Genomic DNA, 24961 nt, shown 5'->3' on the forward strand with positions numbered 1-24961 from the left:
TTGAAAAACAGCCTACCGAAATGGGACGCATTTTCTAATGCGTCAGCCCTAGAAACCAAAACCGCTTTCAAAAAAATTCTTCGAAGCTTGTGTGGCTAGTGGGAGGTGATCCAAAACTGAAAATTAGCACTTTTCTTACAAAAATTTCTCCAGTTACTACACAAGCCGTACAGAGTCTTGTGGGGTGTCATTAGAAAGGTAATCACAAGTACTATTGAGACCTATTCACATTACTTAGTGGTTTTAAAATTCATCCACACTTCAATATGTGCAGTTAAAGTTTTCAACAGAAGACTTTTTCATGCTTCGGGCCAAAAATGAGGGTAATTTTTGATTTTTTTCTTGAGTTTTCGGCCCTTTGCATGAAAACTCACATGTGCACCTGCTTTGGACGATTGATTTTAGGCACTTTCGCTTGTAAGCCTCACTCCGTTCGGCCTACAATCCGCGAAATTGCCTAAAATCAATCGTGCAAATCAGGTACACAAATGACTAAACACTTTTCTTACAGAAATTTCTCGAGCTAAAAATAACGTAGTCGTGTGGGGTATCATTTCAAAGGTAATTTTATGTGCTTTTATCTCACTGTGCAGTGAAATAAAGGACAAATCAGAATCCTTATCACAGGCCTAAGAACAAGCAATATTTCGTCTCATCAAAATAGAAGCTTCAGGAAATGAACAACTTTCGTTTGGTCATGCGGTTCAATAATTGTTTTTGACAAAACTCTGAACTGCATATACCAATAGAGAATAATAAATATCGTCGAATGCGGGACGGTTCTATGTAAATTATTAATTGTTGATTCGTAATTGTAATGAAATTAGAATTTAGACGAGTTTATTGTTGTTGTTTTTCCGATGAATTTGTAACACTGTTTACGTGAATATTAAATCGTTGATTAAATTGGCACTGCATGTACCACAGCCAGCGAATTGTGTAAACACGACGAGAGAATCCATTTAGATATGTGATATTATTGAATAAGGTTTAACTGTTGAAATTTTCAACATTTTAGAACAGCCAATTTAAATGGATTTTGCATTTATTATGATGGTGTGATGAAACATGCTGTAAATTAAATGAACAACTTACCAAACACTGTAGCAATATATTACTGCCTTGAACGGTGTGGTCCTTTACTCCGCTCAAATCGACCTTCGTTGGACGGACTGGAAAAGTAAATTGAGTTTTATATAATTAAAAGGTCTCTGAGAATATAAAGCACCGCTTAAAAATGTTAAGCAAACCTTGTAAATCGATATGAATGTTATTGCTAACGATGTTCTCCAGAGCTGGCGTTTCAACGCGACATTCAATGTTAGCGCCCAGTTCTTGTCGCGAAAGCTCCAACGATAGCACCGACTTCACCGAATATAGGCCATTCAATTCACTGGTTGTCACGGAGTCTATATAATAAATATTTGAAATTATTGCGACCATTAAAAATGATTTATGTCTTTCCAAGGAAATTAGTGGTACGCTCTCTTGGTGTACTATATATACACCCGAAAGAAGTAAAATCTATTTCAATTTTTCCGTATATATATGTAGGACGCTACGTACCGGTTAATCTTTTCCCTGCACGATACCAGCCAACTAATGGAACAGGACGTGTTGCTCGCACTTCACATATAGTCGAAAAACGATGTCCCTCACGTAATGGTCCCAATGTTGTTGCATTTTTAATCGGATTATTGGATTCGTCGACGATTTGAATGGATGATGGTGGAACTGAGTCGAAGAAACATAATTATTTCAATTAGTTTTGTAATTTGTGTTGTTGTGCATGTTTATTGCATGGGAAATTAGAACTATATGCATAGCACGCTATACATTGTAATGGCGTTACAAGACACGTACACTGGTGCTGGTAATATTATCAGCACAATGAGGATACAGACAGACAGCTGAAAAGGACTATTTAATTGTCATTTAAATCGCAAACGAAAATCTGCTGCATACCACCACTGTTGGTTGAGCGATAACAATGAATTCGAAGTGACAATAACCGTAGCCATAGCGATGGTGTAAAAACGTTCATTGGAATGTTGTAGTTTTCCAGCATTGCGACTGTTATTCCCTTTATTCTTTAAACATTAAAATTTCTATGGCAAAAAGTTGTGTGACACATAGCCGACTATTACATTTGCTATGTGTTCGTTGTAACAAAATGAAAAAAAAAAGGAAAACGAAAAAAAACAAAAACAAATAATTGAAACCGGCATTAAAATGATGAGCAAAGATATATCTTAAATTGCAGTAAATGAAAAAAATAAATCGGCCGGATTTTATCAATGGCATCCGTTGTAATAAAAAAAAGGGTAGAAGTGAAATGGGGTGTAATTCAATTGGTTGTTTTCAAGCAATTTCTTCTAATTTGCAGAGAAATCACTGATTCATTCAAATTGAAAATGTGCTGATATTGCATTCAAATTGTTCCACTGAGGGTACTTCCATAGTTTCTTATCTACAAGATATAACATTAATGCCATCATCAAACCGACCATCCCATAGACAAAATTTGCGGTGTATATTTAATGGATTCGATGATTTATTAAAAAGGGTCGATTATATTTTGGATTTCATATTATTACTTTATATTATTTGCCCCGGTTCTTCGTGTTGTGGCCACACTCTACACATAAATAAAATTGGAAAGTTTCTGAGTTGGAAATTTTATGTTGATGCAATGCACATATATGGTATATTTATGTGCTCGAAACGGTGGTGTAGATAAGCACTATGTCGTAAAATATTTAAACAAAATCAAATTTGCATATGCAACTTTAAGTAAACATCGCACGTGAGTAAATAAACTTTTGGCATAAAATTATTTGATTGTCTGTAACGGAACGATAGAAGGAAGAAAATGCAAGAAAAATGGCTTCATAATTTGAGTAAACACAGAAGGGAATGTAAAACCGAATAGTTTCGTAAGAATCCGTGGGCAAATAGTTCGTCGCTTTTTCCAAGTAAGAGTTAAAATTGGGTTATAACCTCTGCATAAGCTTTAAATGACGAGAATATATTGAGTGCAGACTAATTGCCTAACATCGATCGAAATGACTAACAAGCTAACTTAGGAATTGTAATCATAAAATCTAGTACGTCTTTTGTTTAAACACAATATTAGATTACATTGGATACTGCGGTGGTAGTTCATTACATGAGTGATCAATTTTGTGATACGAGCCGAACTCACAAGTGTGGTCGGGTCGGGCTGTAACACCCCACTTATCAAATACACAACTTGGAACCTCGGAAGTAATATACTATTACTTCCCTAACAAAATTGTTGATATTTAAAACGCTAATTGTAGATTACAAATGACTAGTCGGTTTTAAAAGGCTAGACGGTGCGTCTGAACACAATATATGTGTCGTAATGAAAAAATGATGATAAAATTTCTGTTTTGAATAAATCGAAAATTGTGAATCATTTCCTAGGCAAACAAGTTTAACGTTCATCAGAAAGCAACATTATATGACAACCCTCAGAATAAGAAAATAATTCGATTTCAACCTATTTTCGGGTGTCATTACCGAAAAAAAATGTTTATAAAACTCTTTCGTATCCGTTATGACTTTGTTGTCATACAAAAATTTACAGTATGTGCAATCAACAGCTTTAATTTCAAATCGAAAAATAAAGTAAAAAATTCACTCACCATTTACTTTAAGTAAAATGCTATAAGATCCTGTGTTGTCGCAGCTTTCCATTGGTTCAATGAATGTCGTTTCACAAAGATATTTATCCTCATCTGTCACTTGAACGGATTTCAGATTTAATTTTGTCAATGGCCCTTTAGGGTTGTGACTTATCGTCATTCTGTAAAAAAAAAACGAAAAACAATTTTATGAAATTTCCTTCGGAATAAAGCAGAGCATTCATCAATTGAACAGAAATGTGTGAAAAAAACCATTTCATTTTCCTGATTATGTGAACATTTTCGAAACGTTAACCTTTGTCCAGATATATTCAATCTTCTTGAACGGGCCTATTCAAAGCAGTTTTCATTTAACTCATTGACAACCATTGCATTCTAAAAAAAAATCTCATTCAAACCGTTTCGGACAACATGTTAAAATGAAACTCTCAGCCGTATAATTATACAGAACTGTCTGTCGTGCCTATTATTCGTTTAAAAAAAATACATGAATAATAGAGGGAATATTTGCCTTTTATGGATGATGATCAGGATGCTCAACTTTTTCAGTATAGAATGTGAAATCATCATTTTGGAACTTGTGCCTATGGCCTTGTCAATCTAAAAGATGCCACTGTGCCATTCATTTTTTTACATAGAAGGAGTTCTATGGTGGAATTGTTAAATTCAAATTTTATGCCAATCAACTCCTCGATGGAGATAATATCAATCGAACAATCAAAGATTTTGCTTTTAATCCAACCTATAGTTATTGCCATTGATAATAACGTACAGACTTTGGTGGAGTTATGAGGAGTCAGTTCTATTGTGGCATATGAACAAAGATTCAAAAGCGAGTGCAAAATACTCACATACATTGCGTCACAGGGTATAATGTAATTTTTTTTCTGTATTTCATTTATGTCGACAGAAAATGAAATTTAGCTTCGACAGTGTTTCTGTGAAAATTCGGTGCTCAAATCGAATAACATTGAATCGAATGTGATTTCTGACATAAATAGCGGACCGTATTAGCAAAATAGCCCTAATCCAATCTACTATATTCACCCAATAATCAAGTGTGGAAAGGTTTTCCATATGGAAATAAAGTGTTAAAATGTCACGGTCCTATAGTTTGTGGACGAAAATTGTGATTGGATTAAATTTTTGATTAGGAATTTTTTTCTGTATCACAATCATCGTTCTACACTGAATGGATACATCGAGCCATTTATTATCAAACGAGGTTTTATGGCTCTTAGTTTTATTACGGAATTGGCTTATACAGATATCAAACACAAAAGCAATTGACGTACACACAATATGAACGGATAAAGAGCCAAAGTACAGCTTCGTATATCGATCGAAATTGAATAAAGGGATTTCAGCAAAATTTATGTGAATTGGTTATTCGAACATAAATTGTTTATCATTATGGCGCATGAAAAACACATGAAACATCTAACGTAATTTATGCGAAATGAAAAAAAAATGTGTGTGGACAGCAGTATACACAGTGTGTAACATCTACATTACATTTAGGGAATTTTTTTGTTCGTTGAAATACACAAAATTCAAATTTCGGTGACACGTAATTAGATATGTCTGTCCCTGTCGTTTGATAACGGCTTCGAAAATGAAAATTTCAAAGAAAATGAACCACCACCGCGTGAACGTGCAAAACGAAAACCTGGAAATACTCTCAATGTTGGTGAAAACTAATTGTAAATGTATTTAGCGAACACCAACATCGAACGAGCCATCAGAACAGTCGGAGCGTTTGCTGCGACTGAGCCCCGTACAAACCCTTTTATCTATTGCGTACGTGACCCTAGTGCGCCTGTCCCCATACTTTGCCTGTAAGCCTTTTGCATGAAATCTGTACATCTTAGAAATTGCGCATAGCCCAATTACGAAGCCCCGTACGACGTTCCTTTCAAATGTAACATAAATTTCCAATTGACCTAAAATTTTGATTTATTGAGTATAAATACACCTAGTAGCGGCCTCAGTCCAAGAAAATATACAATTTTGTCAACAACATTCTATCCGGTGGTCGACTACCTTACAAATAAAAAAAATTAAGAAAATCGGTTCAAATTTCCTCGAGTTAAATGCAAAACACACTTAGGGCCGAGGAGCGGCCTTAGTCCTAGGAGCCAAATTTAAAATGTTTTTCCACTACATTCTATTTAGTATTCAATTACGTTTCATATAAAACAAAAATTAGCAAAATCCGATCAAATTTGATCGAGTTATATGCAAAATACACTTAGGATCGAGTAGTCTTACTTCTACGGCCCTAACTCACGGTCCATTCAACCGATTTAAAAAAACTTTTTTTTCCTGAATTTGTATCGACATTACCTATCGTTTGCCGTTTTATTTACCATCGTTTATTTTGCCATAGATATCCCAAAAAGACCTTAAAACACTTAGGCGGCCCTAACTCACGAGGGGCCGACCCGAATATGCCCATCTTCGAACTTAGCCTTACTATTTCAACTACCTTTCAGGGAAAAAAAAATTGAAATTGGATTTGATTTGATCAAGATATCGACGTGACGGACAGACAACATTTTTATTGTGAATTCGTTATCTATGAACATAGACAAACACTTTGCCCTTACCGTCTGCTTCGAATTCCGTGAATTACACACGGCATCGTAATCCTATAAGCCACTTTGTACTTCGTACGGGGCGAAAAATCAACCATGACATCAAAACCGAACAGTTTTTGCTGGCTATAACGCTTTAAATCATTGGTGTGTTTGAATCATCAACCATGCCAGAATGACACATTTCGTATTTTTTGTTTTTTGTTCGATTTTCCTTTTCTGTTAATTTTTCTCATTTTCGTTTGCGTTTGTTTGTGAAGTTTGATAGTTTCAATTTACCGTCTCAATATCAAGCACAATATTCTTGAGGCGTTTTCGATGTATAAGACTTCCCAACACACAACACTGTATCGAATCCCTCTCGTATTGAAGAGGTAAATATTTGGTCTTATGTTTCACAAAGGTATAGTCACACACTTTTACTGTTAGAGATGCTGTTGGTGTAAAAGCATTTCAGTTTACATACTGTTAACAGTATGCGAAGATGGTATTTTAAGCACGTCGTTTATAGTTTTCTTTCGTTTTTCTTTCATTTTTCCACTTTTCCATCCATGGCAAAGTAAAGGAATTCCTTCGCGCTGAATTGAGTAATTTATTGCCATGAGAAGGGCAACATTTTTATAAGATTAAGAAAAGTTAAGTGCAGAATTATTTATTGTCTTTATTGGCTTTTATATGGGTGATGGTTGGAACGAAAAAAGATGAAAAAGAGTCGGCAAAGGGAACACTTTACAAGTAACTAAAGGAGAAAAAAACTCGACGAACAATGGTGTGCGCGATGTAAATAGATATAAATGTGGTTTGCTCGGTTACTGTTTTAAACAGATTCCAGATGGTGCAAATGGTGGCACAGGAATTCAAATGCAATCAATTCCAAGATTTATTTATTGATGATTCAGAATAAATTGCGGAGTGCATGGTGGGGTGTTATATACATTTGACTGTATTTATTGTAGGATGTAAATTTTGTTTGTAAGAACGGAGTGGGTGCTATTGATCCGTAAAGACGTCATTATTGTTATATGAAAGGTAAGTATATCAGCGGTGTCATTACATTCTTAGGAGCTTAGGATGGAGTCTATTATTTCTTTTGATCTTTAGCAATTTTGAAGTCATCGATACCTTGAGGCATTTCGTTTCGAATATTGCTATATAATGCGGGATTGGTTTGCGTTCATTGTTTATTTGTGGTTGTTGCTGTTTTTAGCAAATGAACCAGCCATCTGTATTACGGACTCGGTCCAAGGTAACGTGATAACATTAGGTGACTTGAAAGGGGAGAGAAAGTTCTATAATTTACGCCTGAATTTATGCATAAACGAGTCTAGTATGTCTCAAAATCTGTGCTCATCTGCGTGAAAAAATACAATTAATACGTCTCTTCGATGAAAAATACCAACTCTAGTCGCAGATCATGTCTTGTCTCACAGTAACGAGTCTCCAATATTGTCAATGTCATACCTTTGCATCAGTATCGCTGAAATATTTGAACAATAAACGATTCTACTGATGACTAGTCACTTTTAAACGTCTTCATAAACCACCCAAGTGGCTTGTTTGAATGAAGCATAAATGTTCAAAATTGTATTGTATTCAACGAAACAACTGAAACAACTCGTTATCGTTTTATTAACGCAACAAATGACTTCTAATTCGCACAATTATTCATTTCTCGCTATAATAACTTTTGTACTTTCCTTGATGGCCGTTAATTGTCTTCGTAATGAAAAGAGTTATATATACAAGCAATACAACACCACACTCGTTATTCGATAACCGGAAAATCCAGGCCAAAATGAAAAATGATTTCTTTATCTCGCAACAAAAAGCAATCTCTTTCGTTTAACTACTTCATCAAAACTTTCACCAAAATCACCCCTGCGTTGAACATAATCTTTAATTTTGTTTTATACTAACTTCAATCATTTCACAGCCCATTTCTAATTATTACTTCGGAGTTTGGCTCAACTTTGGCGAATTTTATTGTACTTATTTATTACTATAATCAGAAAACGAGATAATTGGAATTTTCAGTTTTAATTACAAGTGGAAAATGGTTGACAATAAATATTCGAAGGCACATCGTCATCGTGACTATGTAGGGTTGGATCTGTGGATCTGGCCAATTTCGGTCAGTTGATTGAAAAACTTTAGATTTGTGAGTGTAATTCACATTTACCAGTCGCAACTTCTGAAGAAGTTGCAGAGACAAAGTTAAACAAACAATCTTTTTCAAGAGACCAAGGCCTTCAAACATATATGTTTTTCCGATTTTCTAAAAGAAAAAAACTAAAATACCCGAGCTACAATAAATTACATTGGAGAGTTCATTACATTGCTGCATTACATCCGATCGAAAATAAATTATCTACCTTCGTACAAGAATGTGAATGTACTACAATATGCTAAGCTAAAACGAAATCATCCAATAAATAAATTGCTAACTTTATGGGGTATTACGGAAGTAGAACGTCCTCTCAAATAAATTTGTCACATTGAAAATTAAAATTGAACAAAATGAGAATATTATTTTAAGAAAGTCATTTTGTGAAAAGTTGAAAAGTTTTACCGAAGGTGTACCTTAAAATTGGATTTTCATTTTATATAGTACACGTTTTCTCGTTCACCTAAAGAATAATATAACCAAAAAAAAAAATCGAAAAAGAAATACTTTGCTGGCGGGACTACTTTTCGGTAAAAGAAAATGTTTGTTTTTCTCTGGAGGGGTGTTTTGACTGTATGTGCGAAATTACATGCTAAGTTTATATTGTATTTTTGGTTCTTTGGGTAAACATTCGGCTCCGTGGGGTTTGTGTTTGAAAAAAGTTTTTATATTTGAATGACACATAAATGAAAACTTGAAGAACTTGATTAAATAACACCATAGGGCTTATATTGTTGAATCATTGGCACTGAATTATTTATTAGTCTATCGTTAAGAATGCCGATGGATTTATTTTTTTTTTGTGCTACTGTGTTTGCACTTTGATGACTCATTGGTTGGGCTTTAATTATTTTACAAATTATGTTTGTTTTTATTTCAAAAGTTGGTCTACCGAAATTAGAATTTATTCGCTAGTATTTCAGGTAGGTACGCAAGTAAATTCAATTTTGTTTGAATTTGTGGCTGAATGAGAATAATTTCATTAAATTATTATTAATAAATGTTTCATTTGGAAGCTATTTAGATTGTCAACCTCGCGTTCTTTCGCTATAATTTTGAAATTCGGTGGAAATTAAATATTCAAATTATAATAAATGAATTGAAATTAAAAACATTTTTAGGAAAAAAAATTATTCCCAAATTAAATTTGCATATGCACATAAACTGCATAATCTAAATGGAATAAATCATAAACCGCAAATGGATAGTTCAGGTTAGTGCCGGACTGCAATAGGGGCGAAATGGGCACACTGGAAAAACGTCGAGTTGAGAATCTTTCATTTGATAGGAAGCTTTTAATAACCTCTGAATTTCAAATTTGCTTAATAAATAGAATACACTGTCTAATCAGTGCCGCCTTTTCCATATTGACACTTTGAACAAAATCCTGTGGTGCACAAAAGAATTGGCGCCGGGATATACAAAAAACGTTTTTGAGTCAACTAAGTCATTTACATTGGTTTGGGCCCAGAATAAACATTTAGCGCCGAGAAAGAACATTTGTGTCTACAAATTGCTCTTGATATTAAAAGCCCTGAGTCTAATTCCGTCTCGAAAGTGCTAATCATGTTTTATCACTGCGATGATCACTGTGCACAGAATTCTCTAATATAACAAAACGTACACTAACAATAGAGAAGTAAAAGATTTGTTATCAAACTCTAAGCGATAATTGAAACAAAAGGAGTAAAAAATTCGATCGGTTATAAAAGGTAAATAAAACTCGTGTTAGGTACTAGTACTAGATATGTCTTACGGGATCGTTGGTCCATCACGGATAATGTGTAATTCAGATAAAAATAATATTAGTCTCCACAGTTGAACCGTTTTTACACAACAGGGTTATTGTAAGAAACTTCTAATATAAGGTCATCCAGAAGCACTTCCATCAATAAAAACGTTAAAAAATTCTGGAAGGACAATTTTTCTGATTATAATTAAACTGTAATCTAAAATTTGAGTTGTGTAGTGTAAATATTCACTAGGTCCTTATGGGAGGGTCAGGTCGTTTGGCTGATGAAGTTTGACTTAATTTGTTCGTTTAGAGACCTCAATTACAGCCTTTTACTGCCAATAACAAGTTCAGTCTGTATCACTGGCTTAAAGTGACTTCCGAACCACGCCTCGAAGTATGCAAATACTTTCTGAGGAAATTTAGGTGCTCTCTCGCACCTAAATGTAGACTAGACATTATGCACACAAATGCATCGTATTTAGGTTGCGTCATACGAGTCATTCATGCAGCCACCAAACTTGCAACTACCCAAATTATGAAGCTTGAGTGAACTTTGATCTATGATCTTAGACACACCGCAATGAGTTAAACACGACAGTGAAAAGAAACAGTTCAATCGAAGCCATCGATTAGAAGTTAGGGGCCATTCATAAATGGCGTTCACTACTTTTGGTCGTTTTTAGACCCCTACCTCCACCATTATCACCCAAATGTGGTCAAATTTGATCTAATTTTGTTAGGGCCGTCACGTTTTCTTGAGTTCCCCCTTTCCCCAAACTGCGGACGTCATTTATGAACGGTCCCTTACTACAGGAAGTGAGCAGACATCCAAAAGTAATTGGCATTTTTAACTCTCTTTTAAGAGAGAAAATGAATGCACTGCACTTGATTATGTGAATTTTATGGCTTCTAATGCGGAAGCGTAAGCCCAAACGCGCTGAAGTGAGTTTTAAACTAATCAGAGTTAAAATTAGTAGGAATTTATACACTATCAGAATCAGAGCTTTATCTATCACGCGCTATAATTGATCAGAAGCCCTTCATGGTAAACCACACTGCGCTTTCGATATTTCGGATCATCAAAATACGTTATTAATTTCAATGTTGAAACTACTGATTTTAATGTCCTGTGTAACCATTAATTATTAATTTCCACTTGCTTGATTACAAAAATATTCTTTATCAGAAGTTTCGATAGAGAAAGCAGCTAATAGTTTACCTGATAAGTTAGATTAGTTTTGCAAAAGCCAAGAAGCTAAGGATTAATTAAAATGCAAATCATTCTGTATCCTCCACTGTACTGTATATTCAACCACACATCATAAGCCATTAAATTTCAATATTCAATAAAAGCCGTTGCAATTTCCTAAAATTTTCAATTCAAAGTTTATAATACGAACTGAATCTTCACAGAACATGACAGATATTGATGCCCCAGTTAAATCGTAAGGCACTTAACTATATTTCCAATTTCAAATCGATGTTATGTATGAAATTATGAGAATATTCACAACAAACCATGGGTATGATGTGTATAAATATACAATTTACACAATATGCACAATACAACCACCCTCAACGAGAATGCGGACTCGTACGATACAACGTAAATGTATAGTATACAGCTTCTTTGGTAACATGTTGGATAAATATAAGAGGATTTTGTTAATTTTATATTACGATGAGAGAGAGACGGCATCATATATTACGATTGATGCAAGACGTGAGTAAAGGTTGCATGTAGATAAGTAAATGAACTAACTAACTCGTTCCACTTTATTTTGAACTGGATATTTCCATACTGATTGCGTAGAGTACTAATTTTCGATTCTACGCACTCGATTCTATAGTCCTCTGCACTTCTTTAATCGTTCGAGTCCCTGATATAGTTGACCACTGGTGATTCGTTTTTCCATTTTGTGCCTTTGTGCTTCGATGTATCTATTTATCAAAAACATAATAATTTCGTTTTCGAATAAAATCATGATTGATGTTTGGACGAATACACAGATAATCCATTACATTTATTCGATTATGAATTTCAATAGAGCAATATTAACCACTTTAAAATGGTTAAAAATTGAATGATATGAGTCGATGTTCGGAACATGATGGTACAATCGTTTTTTAATTAAAAAACATAATTGAAATTGCCTGAGGCAACTGAAGCTGTGACAAAAAAGATTTATTTATTTTATATCCAATTGGTCATATTTATAAAACCTTTACATGCTACATGCGTCGAAAACCGTACTTTTCATGTTTCAAGCACTACTTTCGACGCCCTTAGCATGTAATAGTATAGGTAGAGCGATGGTCACACGCCCTATATGTCACGGTTTCGACTCCCGTGTCAGACATAGTTCATAGGGTTTTTCCTAATCGTAAATGATTAGTCTCTGCTGTGAGTTATCACTAGCCAGCTCTATCGACCGAAATAGGTCTCTAAGAAAACACCAAAAAATGCTGAACACAGTTCTTGTACGTCATGCGTAAGTCACAATAGTGATTCTAAAATGTCATCTACTAGCGACATCTATGTTCTAATAGATGAATCATACGATTTATAATTGACAATTGTAAAATCTATCGAAAATATGGGTAATGCATAACAGGCCCGTCGGCGGCTTAGATGCTTGGAAAGCATCAGCTTTCCTGCCCATCTTATCCTATCCTATCCTCAGAGTTCCCACTCCTCCTAAAATTCATAAAATTCCTAAAATGGACCAAATCCTCCTAAAATCTCCTAAAATCTTCTAAAACTCCTAAAATTCCTAAAAATAGCCCACACTATCAAAGAATTTTTTTAATAAAACTGAAAAACAAGTAATTTTTTTAATTACGCTGCAATGAATTTGAAAACAGTCCTTTCTTTGAGTTATGCAAACAGCGATCCTGAACGTGGATTTAGCGAAAACAAATATATTCTCGAGGATCTCAGCTTGTTAGTAGATGCGACTATCGTCGCACTTCGACCAAAATTATGGTGAATCTTGTTAACTTGAAAGAAGGGTCCAGTCGACAAGAAACAACTGATAAATACCAAGTTGCTGGTCTTAACTGGCGTCAAAAAAGTGTAAACCATAAAAGTTTCAATTATTGAACTACATAAGGAAAACGATGCTTTGATAAAAAAAAAACTTTTTGTCAATTAGGGGTGTACGATGGAGAAAGGTTCGAGACTGGTGTAAATTTTAAAAATTCATTTACAACTTGAGACAAATCATAGAAGCTAAATTTTTTAGTTTTCGTCTTCCACCTACTTCGACTTCTACCAAAAACATTCTTTGAGATCTTTGTTAGCTGCATTAGTCTTATTCTACTAATTGGAGTCCAGTGCTACAAGAAAAAATTAAATCCAGGCGAAGTTTGTCGAGAAGGTATTTTTGGTGAGTCGTCAAAGTTTGCCGACTATGAAAAATTGAGTGGATTTTAAACTTAAAAATTGGGAAATTCTATCAAGAAAATAATTCGATCTTTGCTCAAGTGGGCTTAAATTCTTGCGAATGTTGTAGGCTATCCAGAACAAAAAAGTTTTTGAAAATCATGTGAGAAATGTTTGTTTCGTGAGTGTTTGTTTGGTCTAAAATTGAGGCAAAATGGCTCAATTGAGAAAATCGAGTTTTTGACATCTAGGGATGATAACAATTTTTTGTGGACTATGACTGTCTCGATCCTATATCCATCGCACACCCCTAATTGAACATATTAATTTTCTGAAATTATTTTACGAAGTGTATGAGAAGCAGAAAGATCTTGTGGCTGCAAAAATTCCTCCGGAAATTACTTATAAAACCTTTATCAAATCTCCTAAAATACTCCTAAAATTACTTGCAAAATCTCCTAAAATTCTCCTAAAATTACCGTTAAAATTTCCTAAAATTCCTAATTGTAGGAGCCTTCCTAAGTCGTGGGAACTCTGTATCCTACTTCCGAGGTTCCAAGTTGTGTATTTGATAAGTAGGGTGTTACAGCCCGACCCGAAGGGGAAAATTCTACTTTATCCCTAGTCATGTAAAATACTATTGTGAGCAACAGTAGTACTTGTGCAGAGGAATGAAATCACATTTTACGGACTGCTCAATCATGTAATATCGAAAACGGCGGTGAAAAGTAATAATACACTCTTCGTCTTCTATACCACAGTACAACATGACAACAAATTAAGTGAAAGATTTTACAAAATAAATACTTAGATCAAATGAAGTAATAGATTCGACATTGATATGCTTGTCATCGTGGATACCATCAACTCGCTTGTCCTTTGCCAAAGCAAATTAAAAAACTATTCCATTGTCATTGTAAAGTCTGAGATATACAATGTATTTAAATGCTATATTTAATCCGCAGATTATCGTGATCTGATTTTAATTTATAAAATAATAATGTTTTGGTTATTATTGTTGGTTGTCGGAGGAGATATTAGCCTGATTTGGGATTTACCGCATAACCATTGCAGTTGATGTATCCTGTATATTCGATTTTGGTGTACTCTACCTGTGTTTGGCTACAATTACCACGTTTAATGCGAATGCATTAAGCTGTTTAATTTTCATGAAATAGGTGTTGTTGATACCCACAGCGTCATTACTATTAATACTTAATTGGAAATTATATCGTCGAATTATTTTTGGAATCTAATTAGAAAAAAGTGTGCGAAATTTTAAGAGCCATTTGAAACTCATTTGTTATCAAGACAGCGAAACCAAACGATTTGTTTCAATAGTAATTGGTCTTTTTAAAGAAAATATTTCCCAGACTTTTAAAATTATTTTACAAAAATTTTGTGCAATGTGGAAAAATGTGAGAAAATGTATGTAACCGTTTTCCCTTACATAGCAAAGTAAGTGTAGAGTAAGTGGGGTCAAAAGAGCCAGTAATAATAAAAATAATGATGGTATTGGTTGTAAATCAAGCTGCATCCCCTTTCCATTCAAAATTTCTTCAAACAATATGATTTTCACAACGCAGGTGAGAAAATAGTCATTTACATGCTTTTGTTTTTACTAGGGTCTGTAAGTGTCTTATTACACACCCAAACAGTAAAATTGGATTAAATTTTATAAGCTTGTAAAATTCATTACAAAACTCGGGACGAAAAAGGAAAAGTCATGTTTTCGCTCGGTTATTGACCTCGGCTTCGCCTCGGATCAACAAACTTCACACGATAACTTGACTTTTAAACATGTAAATGTGTCAATGTCATGTAAATAACTATTTCTAATTGAAGCGGAAAATTTAACAGAAAAACTCGGGTGACTTGTGGCCCTCGCTACAACACCATCGAAATGGAAATTTTCAATTTTTTTCATTCGGTAACCAAATAACTTTGAATGTAGATAAAGCGGCGACAATCTAAGTGCACACGCTCACCACCATTTTCCAGAAAATCAAAATCTATATTTTCAATTTGAAAAATTTCTATTTTGCAAAAGAAGTCGTCAATTGAAATCGAGAAAAACAATTCTGTCGTACAAATCCCATCGCAAATATATTTTTATTTGACATGCGGAGTGTAAAGCACATTTTATATATCAGAAGTAACACAGATCCCATATGTAAACGTACAAACCGTTGATGGTTTGGGTGGAAAATAAACACCTCTAAGACAAACCGAAAAGAAAATTTGTTTAATAACAGAGTGAACCGTTTTCTCTTCATTTAACATCAAATATGCATGAAATACATTTTCCTGTGAAATTTTATTCGTTAATACTGAGGCATTTTGTATATATGTGTACAGTACAGCCATGCATATATTTGTTCACATATTCCAATTTCAGTGGAGAAAAAAAAACTTTTCCTCAAGTGTTGCGTTATTTGTTTTATTTGAATTGTTCATTTCCACTTCCAGTGGGGTTGTTGTCATTGTCAACTTTACAAATTTTTTTTCGTCTTCCCTGCGACAGATACTCGACATTTATTTATGCTTGATAAGTGATTCGGTTGCAAATATGATTTTCCTTCCGAAGAATGCTGAATGCTGTGTTGTCTATTCCGAACGGTGGGAATTCGAAATTGAGTGTTCAGCACAACGAGAACCACTTTTTTTCCTCGTCTTATTTGTTTGGATATTTACGCTTAGTTGCGTGTTTGGAATGTCTTTAAATGGATACGCCTAAACTATTTATTTCTTTATTTGATGTATAATTTGAACGAAAATGAAGACAACGAGTGTGGCATGTGGTTTGTATGTTTTTTGTTGGTATTGTGGAGAACAGAATTAGTTGTCAATAAATAGAAGGAAAGTCTAACACGAATGAACATCTCGGACGAATTGGCAATGATAGTCTCTTAGGAAATGTAGGGACTATGTAAGAATATGAAAGGTCAGACAACCAAAGTCATATGTAATGTACAAGGCCTTTCTACTTCTTACGCCTCGCACGATATCTTATTACTTATTCACGATGAAAATTTGTAACAAATTCTATATAAATATAGACATTATATGCGATAGTACACAATATACAATAGAATTACAATATACTCAGACTACGTCTTATAACTGTGATCTTAAAAAGGTTGCAAAGTTTTGTCGCCTTGTTGAACATTTTCCAATACAATGAAAAGGCATAAAATTCGATGAATGCAAAATTTTTCTGAACAAAAAATCCAAATTATTAGAAATTCATCACATAAATCCATCATACATAACATAGGAGATAAGCAATTTAATTAAAGAAATTCACTCAAAACCTAAAAACTTTGTAAACGGCACATGTAATACATTCCATGTATCCGAAGAGAATATATATTCGAATATCCAACCTTGTTATTATCTTCAATTGAATTAGATAATCTCAGTCGGTGAAATTAAATTCCCGTACAAACATTTCAGATTATTTGATTCTGATTCAGATATCCAACCAAATGTAAAATTAGTTCGGAAACTTTTACTATTCTTGTGTACCCATACCAAATAAGGTACTGAGCTACTAATTTCGAGCTCTTTTCATTCACATGCACACAGTAAACCCGAATACAAATAACCTTCTTCACACCAGATACAAAGGCAATATTGTAAATTTCTATCTTCCATCAGACAATTGACCCTAAAATCTATTTTCCATCTTTCGTCTGCATATTTAACCCGACGATTGAAATGCAAAATGTTTATTTGTCCAACGTGTGCTTGCTAATATTTATCCAGAAAATAATACTCAATTATACCATCTAAAGGATACCACACTTACCTTCGTAAAATAGTTATCCCCTATGTTGCGTACGAAACGTTTCAAATTGAACAAAACCTTGATGGGATGAAATTAAGTTGAACTTAATCTCTCTCTCTCTTCTTTGATAGTATATTCTGTATGAATGTAAGCTTAACCAATTGGCTAAATGTATCTGATCTTACGTGATATTGCACCAACTCCGATACCCCAATAAACGGATAAGAGTCTTGTTTGGTGATTTACAATCCAATTATTTGTTGATTCATTAGCATATTCGGTCGTCGAATGGAAATTAGCTCAGTTCATTGAAAACAAATGATTTTCTTGTTTCACGCAGCATAAAGTTTACAAGCTCATTTATCATGCCAAAGTCTTTGTTAATAAAAATGGTAAGATTTTCCTCTCATTTCATATATGCTATATTAAAATTAGTGAAGTAGTAGATTTTGTTTCAATCTATTTAAAAGATCACAAGAAGTTATGATCATAATCAGTAAATCTAACCAGACGTTAGCAACAACCCGGTTTTAACGCGAAGCTTTTCTATTTTCCTTCTTAAATAACTTTACAAAAAAAGTCGACCGTCGTAAAACTCACAACCTTCTAATTGTCACACAAATGCTCGACACACTTTCTTTAAACATGTTTCGAACCAATAAAAGGGCGAAAAGTTAAAAATCAGCAAAAAAAATAAATTCAAATTGTTTGAGCGCGCAATACGAGAAACAATAAAAAATAAATTTAATCGAATATTACTTTGTCGGAATAGAACCAATTTAACGTGTCGTTGAAAATTTTTCCCCTAATACGAAAGATACGACAATCAGTGTAATAATCGCTTCTAACACTTAAACCTTTCAATGTGAAATAGGTAATAGAACATCTATATATTAAACCAATCTCATAATGTCGACGATAGCGAAAAGAGAAAAAAAAAGTATAAAAGACCGAGAAACTAAGAGCTGATTTCACTGATAAATCAAATGAAATGAGGTGTTGAAGGTGAAAGAAATATTTTTTTTTTCAATCCATTTTCTCATTGCTTCTTTTTGAAACACGTCGATGAAAAAAATTGTATTTAGAAAAAAAGAGACTCGTTTGCCGTTTTAAGGGGTTGCGGAAAATAGGATAGATTGGTGATAAATGAGATCAATAAGAAAACAGAAAGAAGAAGAAAGAAAAAAATCTCCTTGAAGTGAAAAATGAGTAAATTGCCTTCTGTTTTTGGGTAATTTATATTTAGTTGTTAGGGTATATTATTTAATTGGATTAATATGAATTTGTTAACCTTCGGTACTTAAGTCATTAATAATGTGCTTCTCTTCGTGTCGTTTTGGGGGGCATCGTGTACAACGAAAGCTAACCCCCTTCTGTATATTTATTTCTCTTTGTATATGCGCCACACACAAATTATCACACGAATCAGAGTTCAATTAATGTCGAAAATGTTGCAGGATATTATAATTAGAAGTAAAAATAAGTTAGTTACAATAGTAGAATTAACGTGCTTCCTGTTAGGAAACGATTACTTATTAATGTCACAGCAAGAACGAATATTTAAGTTTCGATTTTGCAGCAATGTAACATATCAACACAATGCGATGAAACTACGAATGTAACAAAATATTATTAGGAATTTTAGAAGTTAGAAGTATAGTGATGCAAAACATATTGTTTGAGATTGGGTTGCAATCGACTAACGTATCACTTGCATAAGATGCGGATATCTCATACGCCTAAGGGATTCACCACAGAACATAAGTTCAACGCATTATGTACGTATGAGTCGTATTGATAAATCTTAGTGCTTATTTGGGACAGTAACAGTATATTATCTTACATTGCCTAAGATACCTTATTAGATATATTTTATTAACAGTCAAGGGTCTTACATCATAAAATACGTTCACTATGATCAATTTTGTGAAATGTCAGCAAAAAACGAAAAATACTGAAATGTATGTAACGCTTGATAGCACGATAACTTGAGTAATTCTGAATCGATTTTGGAAATGTTAGTTTTTAGAATTTTTTTCCCATTTTCTTATTAGGACAACAACTGAGGTAGTTTTGACCCGATTTTAGGAATTTTTGTTTCCTTCATTGAAGAATCCAGTTCATGAAGGCTGGTTCACAGATCAGCAAATTCGATCTAATGTTCTTGGAGTTATTCCCAGAAGTGTTTTGTCCTGAATATTTGATGACCGATAAGTATATACTTCTTGGTGACTGGGTGAATACAATCCCTTGACTGAATAACGATAATAAATGAGTTGTTAATTCGAGATTATGAATTTTAAGCCATATTCATACTCGAAGACACAATGTACAAATTTCTGTTTAACAAGAGTTCAAAATGGAAAATATTCTCCATTTTTACTGATTTAAATCTTTGTGCTCCCAGAAAATGAATTGTAATATCCTCGATCTGATTTCACCGAAATGTTCCTGAGATCAGGCTGACAAGATATCAGAACTATTTTTCTAGGATGTCGTCAAAAATTCCTACGGTACTGTCCTAATCTATACCTTTGATTGGATTTTTTCTGCTACAATCGTTCTTTTCTTATTGCAGCCCGTTTATGCATTTTTTAAAGCTATAAAATTTACATCCATACACACTTATGCCATAAATTTACTGTTTTACAGAAGAGTTAAAAATTTCTATTATTTTAAGATGTACACTTCTGTGATATTATCTCCTAACATATGCATTCATTCAATTTCATTGTTTACTTTTAGAGTTGTTTTTAACTCCATGCAGCGTTTTAAGTATTACGTATTTTATAAATACAGTGATGCAGTCAAGGGACCTGACCCACCCAAGTGGTGGGGCCTAGTCACAGGAAGCAATAGGCTAAGTGAAACGAAGAATGCAATTGAAAATCTCTGAGGACGAATTACAACATTTTATTTTTAGTTAATCTTCCAAATATATATTCGTTTCGATAATTTATTTTAAAAAAAAATTTAACGAAGGCTAAAGAACTACTCAATCGAATAACCTTAATTGAACGACGTGATTAAATTTGAAGAGCTATAGAATGTTGACTTTATTAATTTCCTATATACATACACTATAACTACACGTATTCTACCTCGAAACGAAACCATACAGTGCACCATTATGTGGTAACCGTAGGATAGAATATCACCGTAGTTATAATTAATCCAATAGCGTAATAGCGTAATAATTTTTTTTTAAATAATAATCGTACCGTCCAGTAAATTGCCCTTCAACGTTCGATACATCGCCATCACCCGACACAACCGCAACTCGCTCATTTCCTTTAAACCACTTGACTGAATGTAGGTCGCCACAGGACGTGATGTCTATAGGACATGTTAATACAACCGACTGACCACGTAATGTCGATACGGTTTCATCTGAAATTAAAAAAAGGAAAGAAAGTTAATATTTTAATTTTATTAGAATTCAATACTGATGTCGGTGATGCATGATATTTAAATTTTAACATTAATTTAAACATAAAATCGTTGAAAGTTCGGTGTTTGTATGGAATAATTTAAAAGGAAAACTATTCGTACAGTGGCCATTAAATAAAATTTAAAAAAAAAATGGTTTTTATAGAAATAGCAGCTGAAAGGGCGAGTTTTTAGATTTATATTTAAGTATTACTACTTGAAAAACTTACTCCTTGATAGTAGTTGAGAAAATGTTTGCAAATGTAAAGTAAACTCAATAATTTCTATGAAAATGTTTATTAAAGTTTAAGAGCTAAAAGCTTCAAAGAAATTTTGACTCATTAAATCTGTTAAGCTAAAAGTATACCTAATTTATAATACAAACACCGGATACACCTCCGAATATCCATTAACGTGTTTTTGGGGTTCGCTATAATGGTACATGTTATATTTGAATTTATGAACTCTTAGATATTACCCACAATGGAAACGCAAAATATTCCAAATGTGCATAACAAAGACTCCAAAGAATCTTTGCTAAAATTTCTTTGAGCGAGTTCTAAGTAAGACAATTATCCACACATGTTTGATTTTCAGAACGAGAATGCATGTGATGTTCTGATCTGTGAACTGGAAAATACTGCTACTATGCAGTGCACTCAAATAATTCAAATTTTCTAAATGCTATCGAAAATATTCATTAACGAATTCATTGAGTTAATTTTCAATTTTTTTTTTGATTTTTTTTATAATTGATGAGCGTTGGATTTTGTTGTCGTATATGTATAGAACTACACTAATTTTTCGTTACAGCGGCGGACTTTCAATTTTGTGCACTATTTTGATTCAGCTGTTCGACCAGCTGGAGAGGGATTACGGCGTCAGTTCTCTTTTCTCTATTCAATCAAAACTCTTCTGATAAAGAACGATTCACTCTTTCACTGAAAGATGTCGCTGCAACAAAACCATTGTCAACAGAAAAATAATTAATTTTTTACTCGATGGATTTCAGTCAAATAAAATGCCATAGTGTAGCATATGATCTTAGGACTCCGGAACAGCAATCGGCTCTATATCGGCTTAGCGATTAAAGTTTAAAAAAAGAATATGATGCAAAGACAGAAAACGTTTATTCAAATCCTTTTCTTTTCTTTGATTTTCGCTTTAATCTCCTTTTGAGACTATGAATTTAATGATTTATTAACGACAACTTTTACGTAAATTAACGGTTAATATGTAATTAGGGTAGTGGCCTGTATATTAATCGGAATAAACAAACAAACAAATATCTTCTCATAGAAAATTGTTATATTGTCTTTTATATCCATGTATACCGACGCATACATTTGCATTAAAAAACAACGAATACACTCTCTGGACCAGCTGGTCAAACAGCTGCATCAAAATAGTGCACAAAATTGAAAGTCGGCCACTGTAGTCACGTTAATATCGAAATGAGCGACTTTGTCTCGAGTTTCCATATTGCAAAAAATGATGCATTAGTACACTTACCCTAAATAAGGAAAAAAAGATAGTAAAAGGGGACATTTTATGTTCTTAGAACTTTTGTATAATTTAAAGAAAAAAAGGACATGTCTTCTTAAAAAAGGACGTCAGGGAACCCTACTTTATCACACTAGTGTGGCAAAATGTTTGTATTTAGATTAAAATACTGCACAGTGCAAGAAATCATGTTCGACAATTGTAACGAGATGGTGTTTAGGTGTTATCAAACTCGCCTGAACGTCGAATTAGCGATTTAACGTCTAGTGCGAATAAAACACCATACATGTGTCGAAAATATTTATTAATTTCAACGTCAATCGGTAAGATTTTGGAGACTTTCTTCGTTTCATTCGTTAGGTGGTCGTCTATCGGACTATTATAAGTCGAACAAATCAATAGAATAAATGGAAAAGTAAATTAACCCATAATGACAAAATTGAAACTCGATGTATAATTAGCTCTTGTAAATAGAATTGGTTCGATTGACCAAAAAGCCATTTTTTCTATTTATTTTATAATTGTAATAACTTTCTAATATTTACCATTGAGTCACGTACTTTCTTAATGATATTATGATTTACATGTTTTTTCGGTAGCCTAATCATATCCTTCAATCTGTTGGGAATATTATAAACATCAATCAATGAAAACGTTCCACACGCTCATTTTACCTTGAACGAACGCTTGTGGTTATTTTATCGGTTTACATGTAAACGTTGTCGTAATTAAAATAGAACTTTTGAAATTCAAATGTTTCCATATATTTAAATGTAAAATGTAATTAAAAAGCAGAGTTTTAAAAGTATCATCTCATCTAATATGCGAGCACAGAAACAAACAATTCGTGTAACTTTTACACGGCATTTTATCGATAGATTTGCAAAAGTGATAGCACGCCCAAGGTATGTAACATACAGGCGTTTCGTTGTTATGGGGTACTAAAAATACAACGGTTTGATAGAACAAAGATTCCGATCTTTGAGGAAAGTGTATTCGATGATCTCCTATTCAAATGACTTCTATCAGATATTTTTAGGTCTTTTTTTTGGAAGTCTACATATTTCATCTCTCTGTTTCAAAAATCAGAAATTTGGTAATTTTGGTAGCTGGTGGTTTCAGCTGGATTGTCATTCATAACTGCGAGGCCACTAGCAGCAAATCAACACTAGGCAAATAATAATTACTTGTTATCTAATAACCGATAGCTCATAGTTGACATTGCAATTTTCAGTAGAGATGTTAACTGTTCGAGAGCCTGATGAAGTTATTGTACATTTATGATGATGCGAGTATTTGACAGTTGAAAACTAAAGTTGTAGTTGACTATCAAGCTGGTAGATATATTCACTCTTCAACAGCTGGGTATCGACTAATGAAACTTATCTATCTCATTCTATGTTTAATACTCAAATGTTCCAATCAGAAATTGGGAAAAAGGAAAAAAGACCTCACCAGGCTCTCGCCGTTCTATTAATGTTATTTAATATAATACTAACACACAAGTGATTTTTATCACGCAAAATCCATGTAATGAATACGCAGCAAGCCATCAAATCGTTTACTGAATGGCATTGTACTCAATAATTAAAAGGGAACAGAAAATTTTTATCGAGACGATCAGCAACGAGCTTTCCTCCTTTTTTCCATTGAATTGAATTCATTACATTTTGCATGATAATCAACATCAAATTATTTAAACTTAAATGAAAAAGAAAATAGCCGTAATTATTAGCATGTAAACGAAAAACACTCCCGCTTAAATTGTATCTTATCTGTTCGGTATCAATTGTACAAATATATAACAAACAGAAAAAAAAGAAGAATTGTATGCACAGTCCTAAAACGGTGTCTACATAAAGCAATAAACATAGTGAAATATCGTCAGGAATAATAAAAGGAGTTCCCGTCTGTGATGCGTGTCTACTACATTATGTGATGTACGTGTGTGTGGCTTTTGATGTAAAGTGAAGTTGAAAATAAATGGCAGCATTTTAAACAAGAAAATTTATTGTGATCTACGTAATATCCGCAAATGTGTGTTTAGAGGATGGAAATTTCCTGTCATGATATGTTAACAGACATTAACTTTAAAGCTTTATTGTAGCTTATTATTTGACATTTTGTTTGGTTAATTAGTTTTAACTTTCGGTATAATTGTGGCTGTGATGTAGGTTTCGGTATTTAGGGTAAACGGTTTGGAATAGGTTGAAAGTTTAGGCATTAAAACTGGAAGTTATGTTAGGAACAAAATGAATTTGATGTTTATACGAAACGACAGCATACGGAATGTATGGTAAAAGCAAAATGGATGCTGTCATGAAAATGTTTTTTTCTTTTTTCATTTTAACGGCAAAAAAATGAAAAACTTTGGAAAATACTGGCAATCAAGTTCTGGTATACATAATTCTGCAAAGCAGAGTAGTTGTATCTTGTATGTACAACATTATATTTTCGTTGATTACTTCTTTTTTCCGAACTTTATCGCATAATTTTAAAGTAAGATTTATATTCAACTTAATATTATACATGCTCATCTCTGAAGCCATAACGTGAAACCTCTTCACAAGATTTATATTTCGAATAATAAATCCATTTGTGCATTTCCGGCAAAAGTTTTTACACTTTGCTCTCCCTCCTTACGCGGCAGCATAAAAAAGTGTTATAAATACGATCGTATAGTTTAT

At 33.4% G+C, this 24961-nt stretch overlaps 1 protein-coding gene across 16 annotated transcripts in view; it reads right to left on the reverse strand.

Annotated features, from left to right (window-relative positions):
* Nucleotides 1-24961, reverse strand: part of LOC119071130 (hemicentin-2) — a 144916-nt gene that overhangs the window by 40763 nt on the left and 79192 nt on the right. For all 16 annotated transcript variants that reach the window (XR_005086598.1, XR_005086599.1, XR_005086597.1 and 13 more), the window contains 5 exons: nucleotides 20564-20732; nucleotides 3672-3832; nucleotides 1567-1734; nucleotides 1251-1409; nucleotides 1096-1172 (listed from right to left, as the gene is read on the reverse strand). Coding sequence is in view for 13 of the 16 variants with exons in the window: in XM_037175808.1 (XP_037031703.1) it covers nucleotides 1096-1172; nucleotides 1251-1409; nucleotides 1567-1734; nucleotides 3672-3832; nucleotides 20564-20732 (734 nt within the window). In the remaining 3 variants the exon portion in view is untranslated. The remainder of the gene's footprint in view (nucleotides 1-1095; nucleotides 1173-1250; nucleotides 1410-1566; nucleotides 1735-3671; nucleotides 3833-20563; nucleotides 20733-24961) is intronic.

This window comes from Bradysia coprophila (genome assembly GCF_014529535.1).
Source record: "Bradysia coprophila strain Holo2 chromosome IV unlocalized genomic scaffold, BU_Bcop_v1 contig_144, whole genome shotgun sequence".
In the NCBI taxonomy this organism is placed as follows: domain Eukaryota; kingdom Metazoa; phylum Arthropoda; class Insecta; order Diptera; family Sciaridae; genus Bradysia; species Bradysia coprophila.